The 10,956-nt window shown below is 39.2% G+C and overlaps 1 protein-coding gene across 3 annotated transcripts; it reads right to left on the bottom strand.

Moving 5' to 3' along the window:
- Positions 1-980: 980 nt before the first annotated feature.
- LOC148105857 (uncharacterized) lies at positions 981-4,726 on the bottom strand. 3 transcript variants are annotated; one of them, XM_087838998.1, is made up of 5 exons: positions 4,677-4,726; positions 2,085-2,154; positions 1,520-1,694; positions 1,210-1,375; positions 981-1,057 (listed from the first exon to the last, which is right to left on the bottom strand). In XM_087838998.1, exons 2-4 carry the CDS (start codon positions 2,137-2,139, stop codon positions 1,210-1,212), a joined length of 396 nt encoding a protein of 131 aa, XP_087695124.1. In that variant the 5' UTR covers positions 2,140-2,154; positions 4,677-4,726; the 3' UTR covers positions 981-1,057. The 3 variants fall into 3 exon arrangements, with proteins under 3 accessions (XP_087695124.1, XP_087695122.1, XP_087695121.1); XM_087838996.1 differs by lacking the exon at positions 4,677-4,726 and adding an exon at positions 2,272-3,303; XM_087838995.1 differs by lacking the exon at positions 4,677-4,726 and having other exon boundaries at positions 2,085-3,369.
- Positions 4,727-10,956: the final 6,230 nt, after the last annotated feature.

Here is a 10,956-nt window from a genome sequence, read left to right as displayed (position 1 = left end):
CTCTGCAGCTCTGAACCAAAACAACAAAAGTGCACAAGTGTGTGAGACTACAAATTCTAGAATCAGAACTGCTAATTTCATTACTCTGAACTTTTAAAGGCAGGTTTTGTATCTGAGAGCAGGGAGACTTGCTGTGTTCAGTGTGACTCGTCTCTGCAGAAGGTCAGGGCTCTGATAGTTACAGTTAGCGGGTGACTTACTGGGCAGGTGGATCCTGAGTGTCTGTTGAGTCAGGGTTCATTATGGTCCTGGTTGCTACTGGAAATAAAGAAACAAAAGGAGGGTGTGTTGTTCAGGAAGTACACACTGTTAGACATTTTATTGTATTTTTACATTAACTTACTGGCAACACTATTGCCAGTAAGTTACTGTAATTACTGATCTATAGTATCTTTACTGTTGTGATGTTTTACAGTTCAACCACTTTACTGTAAACATATATTACAGTATAACAGCTTTACTGTAAATGTTGTTTGCGGTAATGCAGCTTTACTGTAAACGTGGTTTACAGTTAGAAAGACTTACCGTGATTAAGTTTTATAGTATCACTGTACTGCAAATGTGGTTTATGGTATAACACTGTAATTGTGTACAGTATAATTTGTGTAGACTGTAATTATGTTTTACAGCATATAAAATAATATTAACATTCATATTCAATATAAGAACATTTACAAAAAACAATATAATTCAATAAAGTAGTCTCAGAATAGTGAATTAAACCAACATTTATTGTTGATAAAAAAATTTTAACAAGAAAAACATTTTTCAACTGAATAAAAACAATGTCAATAACCAAAATAAATAGAAGCGTACATGAAAACTACACAGTCCTTCACCTTTCTGTGTCTGATTTTTTTAAGGAAAACAGTTTTTCATTCCACTAAAAACAGGACAAACCCACCAGCATGAACATTAAATAAACTATTACAGTTGTAAAACAAAAATCATTTACAAAATGTAATAATTATCAGTGGGTCCCAGGAAATAGAATGTGACATGGGATTTAGATTTCCGTTACCAGGATGGTCAGGTTCAGCGTAGTCTTTATCACCACCTGTCAAAGACACATCATCAATATTCATGTTTGCTCAGGTTATTCACTTGTTCACATCTGTCTGAGATCATTCATACTGTTGTATGGATGTGTGTACAGTATGTATATAATTATCAGCTATGTAAAAAATATTATCATCTCTGTATTCTTACCTAGTTGGAAGTCCTCCATTCAAACTCAGAGAGCCGCTGGAGGAAGGTGGTGATCCGAGGGCTGATGCTTGTAACCTTCCTCTTTACGACACGACCTGTCTTGCAGCTTGTACCAAGTTTTGCAGGGCATTTTGTTCCCATGTCTGGATTGATCCTCACAAAGAACCTTTTAACGGAAAAAAGTCTGCTTTAATTTCAAAATTAAAACATACATTACAGCAATCACCTATATGTTTCTGCAACTGTAGTCAAGCTATCATATATATTTCATTCTTAAATGGTGTAAGCTTTAATGGTGTAAAGTATTTACCTCTGTATCATCTCCAGTGTGATGGACGCTGACTCCTGATACTCAAGGTTGAAAACGTAGTATGACGCAAAGAAGACAGCAAGGGTGCTGGCAAAGTCATGCATCTGCTCAGGCTCATAAAATACCTTGCCCTCCAAACTGATCATCCAGCGGCTTGCAGACATGAAATTATTCCCTAAAAACAGACAAGAGTCCAATAAGACAATGTGCTCACCCTTACAAATAAGGTTTCCACAAGAATGCTGGATAGCAGGCCTCACACTGTACAAAAATAGAATCCACATGGTTTGCTGCTATTTCTCTTATTATTTATTATGTAATGAAAATTATGATCAATTACAGGAAAAAACTGCCTAATGTTTTGGCATGTTAGGCTGTTTTTTCCTGTTGGTCATTGTGTATAATAAATAATAAGAGAAACAGCAGCAAACTGTGTGTATTCTATTTTTATACAATATAAAACAGACAAACCCCTGTTAAGTAAGTTGTTGTGGGTACAAATACCACAATAATTACATAGATTTTTTACAAAAATATTACAAGAGGATTGAAACTATTTACTTACCAAGCGCTATTACCCTTGGTGTGATGGGTAAGGTCATCTCTCTCTCAACAGACATCTTGGTGGAAAAAGCCTTTAAAACACAAAAGGAACTGATTTGAATGATGATACCCAAAATCATTGAAATATTTTTCCTTTGTTTATGTTGACAGTATTGAGAGTGCATGTGTAAAATTTTAAATATAATTACATCAGCCAAGATGAAGATTGAGTCCTCTTTTTCTTGGAAGTACTTCATCAGAAGAAGGATGGCTGCTGTGGCGATCTGGTTGTGGTTCAGCTTTGCACTGTCGCACTCACGTAGCAGATGTTCAATCTCCTTGTTCCACTGAAGTCTCTGGCCTTGAAAGAAGTTCAAAATTCTCCTTCCTTTCGTAAGAAGGGCTTCACTGAGACGTGTCTCTACCTCAATATCTGTGAGTGTGTGGAAGTGAGTGTAGAGGCCTCTTTTAGTAAAAAGAAATGGCCAATGCTCTTGAACCTCACATAAGGTGGGGGCAGGCCAAGAATTAAGCATGTGCCTCTGGTAAATATAAGTCAAAGACATATAAGTATTTACATCTGTTGTTTCAATTGCTTGAGGACCTGCTGATCTGAAGACAGTTGACATAGTCTGTCTTTTTGTCTCCAAAGTTTCAGTCGTTTCTCCTTCTGGTAGGGTTGTGGGTTGCCAGTTGATGCAACCATAGCTATCAAGTTCAGATCTCCCCCTTTTGATGGCAACATCACCCTCATTGTTTTCCCTGGTAGACCTTTTCCTTGGCTCCCGGATTCTGCTGCTGACATTGTCTCTATTTACATGTTCAACTCTTGTTTTAAGCTGTTTGAGTAGGGAATAATAACCACAGCCTAATTGCTCACCTTCTGCAGTCTTATCTGCAAAGGTAGCGGGATACTTAGATACAATAGCTCTAGCTACCTCCCCACAAGCAGCTCTGTTAGGGTTGGGGCAGTGTACTCGCATTCCTTCTACAACAGTCCTAATCATTATTCTCCTGTCTTCTGGGTGAGCCATTCCACCAGATGCCAAGGCCTGTGAAAGTCTTGTTGGCATCTTCTCCCAGGGAACTGAAAAATTGCTGATCCAGGAGGTGTTGCTTACATTTGGTTGTGTGGAAGGGAGTTGACCTGATGCTTGTGCAGAACAGAGTGAATTACCCTGTAGTGGCACTTGCACAGTTGTTGAGCAGGTGGTTTCAGGTTCCTTTGGGTTGTTTGAAGAGCCAGACTCCACTTGGTCGTCGATATTCACACACACACACATAAACACAGCAGAACAATTCCACATTAACTATGTACAGATGGGTTTTTTGGAGTATTTATTGAGTAATACTCTTATATGAGACACAAAAGCAAGAGTGTTGGAGAAATAATACCAATGGCAATGAAAGCTAGTTTTAGTTTTGAAAGCTAGATTTTTTTATGAACTATGAATTGAAAAATAAAGTACAATTTCAAAATAACTCTCAAAATAACTAATTTACAATTATTTTCAAGAACTGCTATGGACATGCTGAAATCCATCAAGAATACACTGTATTGTGCTCGCTGGCAACAGCATCTTGGCTTGCATTTTCAGGTAGAAAAGAGCCAAATTATGTAAAAATGTCTCTTGTTGATTGTCACACTCCTCTAGATGATCACATGGAGTTGGAGTCAGATTCTCCTCAGAAGGCTCAGTACAGTCTATATTTTCGGGGAGAGTTGACACCTGAGTTGTTATCACTGGCTTATGCTTATGGATAAATGTGTGGCAAAAGATGAGCGCACTCTGAAATGTTTGTGGCAGTCATCATAAGGACAGACAACTTTCTTGCCATCTTTAATATGAAATCTCAAGTGAGTGCATAATGCTGAAAAATTCTCTGCCACATAGAAACATGCCTCAACTCCACAAGCAAGATTTCCTTTAAAATGGGTGTGTTTAGTCTGAGCCCTGCGATAGCGGTGGTTCCTGTAAATATGGGATCTGAATGCAGAAAATGTTCGATAGGAAGAAGGACATTGCTCTATTCCACATGTGAATCGATAATTAGCTGTGTGCTGATGTTTCTTCGTACGATAACAAAATTGTCTTAATTCTGAACTACAAACACCACAAAATTTACACCTGTACATGGCTGCATGTGTCTGAATTTGACTTAACTTTTAATTTGCAAAGAGCATGGCAACAACACAACAGTGACTGAAAAACATCTCAATCTATTATCTGTTTGTTCTATTATTAAAGAAGGGATCTACATTGCTTGGTTTGCATCAAAAAATGGGAAAAAGTTAAAAGAAAAACTATCTATAGATCAATGTTATTAACTTAAACCATGCAGACCCTGAAACACTGGAGGAAAAATTTTGGAGGGTCTGTCAAGCTGACGTTAAACCCCTTAACAATGGCACTGCAACTAACTGCGACTAATTTACAGACCACTACACTGTCTTGCTTTTTAAATGGAACCTATGAAACAATAAACCACAGTTGAGATTAGAGCAGGCTAACCTGCATCAGAAACTTCAAAACTGGGTTAGATTGTTTTAGCAGTCTTTAAATTTCCAAAAAAATGTTGTCTACCTTTATTCTCACTAAATATGTCTTTTTACCTGCTGTTTTGTCTTGTCTCTCAAAGAACTGAGGCTACATCACACTGTCAGCCGGCCAGCAAGGGCAGGAGGACAGCAATGCACCACACTGGGCGGGAAAAGACAGAGAGACAATTGTTAATTTAATGTTGCATTTATTTAACCCTTGAAAAATATATTTACATAAGTAAATAAAAGGAAAAAAAACACACAACCCATCTTTTCCAGAATAATTCAACTAATTGCTCTTTTGACCAACCTAACACAGATGTTACATGGTTTTCCTATGAAAAAGACCCTGGAAGACATTGTATTAAAGGAAAAAAAACATGCACCCCTTCCCACTTAAAAAAATTATAAATATTAAACTTAGGTTGGAGTTCCTCGCGCCACCAACCTAATGTTATATTAACTTTTTAATGTTGTGTACTGCAGCTCACACAAAATTAAATAAAGCAGGCTAACCTACATGAGCAAGCTCAAAACTGGATAAGATTGTTTTAGCAGTCTCTAAATTTCCAAAAAAAAGTTGTCTTTCTTTATTCTCATTAAATGTGTATTTTTACCTGCTGCTTTGTCCTGTCTTTCAAAGAGCTGAAGCTAAATGTCCCACTGTTAGCATGGCCAGCTTCTCATAGAACAGAAGCCAGGAGGACAATGCACCACACTTGGCGGGAAAAAGACAAAGACTGTCGTTGCGCCTGTGTTCCTCGCCCCTCCCCGTGGAAAATATATATCTAAATATATATTTAAATAAGAAAAGAAAAAAACACACACAACCTATTTTTTCCAGAATAATTCAGCTAATGTGCTATTTCGACCAAGCTAACACCGATTTTAAGCCCCCCCTCCCCCCCCCCCACACACACAAAAAATATATATGCTCTTAAAAATTAATAAACGAGTATGTTAGGTAGGAGAGTCCTTTGCATTACCTTATGACGTCCCGTTTGCAGTTTTCACACAGAGGTCCAACAATAACGAGGTGCAAAATCTTTTGTCCTCTCGAGCATATCGTAACGAAGAGTTAACAAAGTTGGCCTGTCTTTCCTCTCCTGTCAATCACTGAATCACAGGTCATGTCAGTCAGGATATGGAGTGGTGGTTGGTAGAGGTAGGTGGGTGGGCGGGGCCAGCATGCATTCAGTGTGTGTTTCACTAAGTTGGGTTGACTAGTTCCCAGAAGAGTTCTGTACATGTTGCACGTTCAGTAAATGAGCAATTCAGTTACTGCTCGACTGAGAAGCCTCCGCCAAATTATTACAATATTCTCCACTAACTGAAGTTCGCCTTTCTGCGTCTTTTTTAAATAACTTTATTCACTACTTGTCACAAGTACAAAATTACACAAAAACAGACAGCAGCAACAACCTAAGTGAAATCCAACAACAGAATAGTGGCAAGTAAAGAAATTAACAAAAGGAAGTGTGAATCTTGTTCAGGGTTAATCAGAGATAAGTGATGGAGATGCAGCAATGTGAATTCTGCTTTTTTTATTTGTAGTTAACCTTATAGTCTTTACATATGAATGGAAGTCAATTAAGAAAACACAGAATTTTGGGAGAGATTTGGAGAACCTTGCTTTATAAAATTTCCCTACAAGGAGGCCTTTCTGCATTCTTTTCCCTCTCCCCAGGAGCAGCTGTCACTTGAATTGATCTCTATGGCAACGCAGTGGCAAGCACACATTTGCAGCAGCTGTGCATGTGCATACAACTGCATGCAGCAGATTAGATGATCAGAATTCTTGAACCTTACACACAGGCAAGTCCCCTAAAAAGTCAAAACCATAATACTTTCACTGGTATCATACTGACAAATGGCATAGGTTGGAGGAAAATCTGGAAATGGTTGGCAGTGAAAGAGTTAAAATGTAATGCACTATTGCAACCAACCACTGAAAGAGTAAAAATACACAAACAGTATGATGAACCATTCAAATCACATAATACAGTAGCACTACTGCTAATGTGTTAACGGTAGGTATAACTACTACCGCAATTTTAAAAAATACAGTAAGTAAATGTAAATAACCTTAACATACCCATAATGCAAAGCAAATTACAGTAATTAACTGTAGAAATGTTTTCAGGTAAGTTACTGGGCATTTTGTGGTATTTTACTGTGAAAAATACAGCAAAGGTTAACAGTGCAGACTGTAGCTCAGCAGGTAGAATTACTAACTGGAAGGTTGGAGGTTTGATCCCTGGCTGCTCCAGTCTGCACGCCACGGTATCCTTGGGCAAGACATGGAACCCCGACTTGCTCTCCGATGCATCCATCATAGTGTCATTGTTAGAAAAAGAAGTGGAAAAGCAGCTTATAAGAACTGGTTCATTTTCCAGATAATTCCACTATTAAGACAACAGACATTTGGGAGGCTTTCTCCTGAGAGTAACACTGAAAGTCTTGCTGCTCCTCCACAAAATGAACTCTTCAGTTCAGGGTTTTAATAGTTTTGCAATTTTCATTCGTTTTTATTTTTATTTAGTTTTGACTTCAGATTTTCAATTTTATATCAGTTTTAATTAGTTTTTACCAATTGTTTGCTAGTTTAGTTTAGTTTTTATTTTTTTGAAAATCCTTAGTTTCAGTTTAGTTTTGATTAGTTTCAGTTATAGTTTTAGTCGTGTTTGCAATAATTAAGTGTAACAAAATCCCAGTTTCATCATATCAGTCATTCTGCTCATCCTTGGGTATGTTGCTATTCCAGCTACCATACTGCACCCTGGACAGGTCGCCTGTCTGTCGCAGGGCTAACATGCAGAGACAGACAACTCACATTCCCACCTATGGGTTCTTTAAATAAATAAATAAATAAAGGCAGATGAACAACCATTGATACCAGGCAACTATAAAATGTATATCTTGGCCCCAATGAGACTATTAACTCTCGCAGCACCGTGTGTTCGTAATTGTGGTTCAAGTGAATTGATAAACTTTTTGAAGGTAATTGACTCACACAGTTGTGTAGATATCCCCGTCCTGTTGTCTCGGGATGCATCACGCTGCCTTGCCTGGGGTTAGCTTCTGTTTTCTGGGGATGAGGGTTGAGTGTGCTCCCTTACCTTCTCAAGGTAAGCTAGGTTAGCCTTCTTGTGTGAGCTTTTCAAGTGCACTTTAAGGTTTGTGGGATTTTTTCCCTTTAGAAATGTCCCTCATGATTTGTCTGTTTCCACTACAGGACACTTGCTTTATCCAAAACACAGTCATATTCAAAGTAATCCCAAATTGGACTCTGGCGCTTTCTTCCGACTTTTCCTGACATGATTCTGCGCGTGGACGGAGCAGCCACACAGACGACTCGACTAACGTGCTGCCACCTGCTGGCATAATGAGACACAGCAAGAAAAAAATCTGTAAACTAAACTTCATTTTCATCCTTGACTATTGTATGACAAGCACACATCAACGAAAACTCAACACATTTTTGCTATAAATTCAGTTAATTTTAGTTAGTTTTGTGAACACTCATTCCAGTTTTAGTTAGTTTTCCTTTTTTTTTTTTTTATTTCCGTTAACGAAAATGTTTTTTCACTTCTAGTTTTTATTATTTCGTTAGTTTTCGTTAACGATAATAACCTTGCTTCAGTTTAGATTTGATTAAAGACACAGCTCAGCTAAACACAACTCAAACTAATCTACACTATTTTTCTTTATTACGCAGCATTTTTATAACTATTTCCAGATGTTTCTAAAGATGAAAACAGAATTAAACTCCAGCCTGATCCGTTTCTGAGGTTCCTGACTCTGAACGTCCCTCAAACGCCTCTCTGATCGTTTCCTTCCGTCGCTTTTACTTTCGCTTTCGTGAATGTTGTGGCGCAGTTGATCGTCTCCATGTTAAGGTAACGTTAGCAGTCTGTACTGTTTTCCTGGCTAACATCAGCTGTGTGCAGCTTAGTTTCAGCATAAATCTGCTTCGTTTTATGTGAGATCAGAGTCTGGGAATGAGACAGAAACAGTTAGTTGATGATCAGCAGCTGAACTCAGAGTCGATGTTACTGTGGATCCACTGACTGATGACTGTAGGCAGCTTCTCCTGCCTCCATCAGTCTGTGGATGTATGGGCTCAAATTGTGGTCATAAATATTTTGTACTTGTAAATCAGGATTTGTAGGCGTAAAAAAGATTTGTGTGTGGACTTAGCCAAGAAATACGTGTGAAACTCTGCACTCAAGTTTCAAGTTACTAGTACGTCCCTATTTTTCTTCCTTTCATCTGATTGGCCAATGTCATGTCAATCACAAATTTAGCAATCCAATCAGAGAACAGATGGGTTTGGCTATTGGAGGGGTGCTTTATGAAGCTTCAGGTCCTTGAAGGGAATAAATGCCCCTTTTCATGCCAGCCCAGCGTTTTCCTTCATCACTAGGAAGGAAAACAGTCTGTGGTTGTCCGAGTTTTGTGATTTTTGTGTCACAGGATTACGTGCTTAATACAGGGACCTTGACATGACAGCTGCAGAGTTTGTGTCTGATGTATTAAGTATGAAACACTGTTGGGCTAAAATCTGGTCAGAATGAATGCAGGTGCAGGTGTGTTAGTTTAGGACCACTGGACTAACATCCAAGTGCTCACAATATAAAGTGTATTCTGTAGTAACATCCTAGTGTTGCAGCAACAGTCCCACATGGAAACGTCAACAGTCAAACTCAAAATCTCTTTTTGTCAACAATAAAATGACAGCAGACCAATTTGAACAAAGTTGGTAAAATACTTCAGAAATTAGTAAAATATTAAAAAGTGTCTTGATGGTCAATCATCCAGGTAAGGGTTAGGTAATGCTGTGATTGCAGACATTCCCCAACTCTCTGTGAATGGGACTCATGGCCATTGATCAGTGGTTGTTGATCAATGGCCATGACCTCCCAGCCATTGTGCAAATGTCCTGTTTATAAGGTTGGAAACCTGCAGTCAGCTGAGACTGAAGGAGTCACCTGGATGAGTCATGAAACGTTTCTCCCACTGAAAACATCCAGATGAACAGAATCAACTATTGGGGATTAAAACGTGTCTGAATTAATCAGTGGGTGCTGAGTGGGTCAGTCAGTGTGTCTGCTGGGCTGATTTGTGTTTCCTCTGCAGGTGAAGGTAGAAAGTGTGTGTGAGCTGATGTGAATTGAGCAGCATGGATCAGTGTGAGGACAGAGAGGAGGGAGTCCCTCCCTCTAAAAGCACTCTGTGTGGGGAACATGAGAGCCAGACCAAAGCTCAGAGGTGAGATGACCATCTCTAACTGTCCATGACTCTTCTCCATGTCACAGCTCAGCACTCACATCACTGCTCCATCATTATTCACAGGAACCAGCCTAGACCTCCACCCAGAAGTGTGTCCTGTAAGAGTGACGCATCTAAAGATTTCATCATTGAGTTTAAAGACTCTGCTGCAGAGAGGTGAGCTGTTAGTAACAAGAACTCTCTGATTTAAAGGATTTTGATGATTCATGGTTTATAAAATGCATCTCTGTAGCAGAGCAGTGTCTCCAAGGACACACAGGCTCAGCTGTAACTGTCAGTTTATCTGGTTTTAAGACACATTTGGACTCAATTGGCTGTTTTTGACTACTTATTTTAGTCAGAGGTGTAAATTTAGACCTCACACATCTGGATCCTAAACTATGATAGAAACAGCTGCTAGCAGTGGGTAGTTTGACTTTGATACGCTGCTCTAGAAAGCAAACAAAGGTTTGTGCAGCTCCTCTTCAGAAAAGTGTTCAGAGAGCAGCTGCTGTATTAGACAAAGGCTCGTCGTGTGAGCCCAGATGTGTGTAACAGCTGGATGAAGGAGAACTATCACAGTCACGTCTCCATCCCGCCTTTATTAATGAACTTCCTGTTGCTTGCAGATGACAGGAACACAAAGTGTTTGTGCCACGTGATGCTGCAGGATTTGTTAACATGTCCATGATGGTAACATCTCCTCGTCTAACTGCAAACACATGAGCGCTCCTAACGGCAGCTATCACAGCCACACAGGCAGACTGTGTCTCACTGTTGCATTCAGGGACATTTGTTTTCCTGTAAAAAGCTGAACTCTAATCTAAGAGGACTGTTACTGACAGGAAACAGCTGCATTATCTGCAGTCTGTGTGATCACAGCTGCTTCAATCACTTTATCAGAGAATTGATCATTGAATAAAACATGTTTGTGTCTGCAGAGGTCAGAGGTCACAGTCTGCAGGATCCAGCTGTCCCTCTGTGAGGAGTGAACGGTCCAAACATGAACCTTCAGACTTCAGTGGTGAACCTGGACCAACGAGGTCAGAGAACTGTGATGACTCCTTTACATGTTTGCGTT

This window comes from Neolamprologus brichardi, chromosome 3 (genome assembly GCF_056152115.1).
Source record: "Neolamprologus brichardi isolate AB-2024 chromosome 3, ASM5615211v1, whole genome shotgun sequence".
NCBI classification, from domain to species: Eukaryota; Metazoa; Chordata; class Actinopteri; order Cichliformes; family Cichlidae; genus Neolamprologus; species Neolamprologus brichardi.
The sequence above is the reverse complement of the archived record's forward strand: the minus strand, read 5'-3'. Positions and strand labels throughout refer to the sequence as shown.

Excerpts from the sequence above, each read along its gene's own strand:
- LOC148105857 (XM_087838995.1), bottom strand. The coding sequence starts at position 3,369 with ATGTGGAATTGTTCTGCTGTGTTTATGTGTGTGTGTGTGAATATCGAC. Across the intron at positions 1,695-2,084 it reads ACCAAGGGTAATAGCGCTTG|GGAATAATTTCATGTCTGCA; the intron begins GTAAGTAAATAG and ends GTCTGTTTTTAG. Across the intron at positions 1,376-1,519 it reads ACACTGGAGATGATACAGAG|GTTCTTTGTGAGGATCAATC; the intron begins GTAAATACTTTA and ends TTCCGTTAAAAG.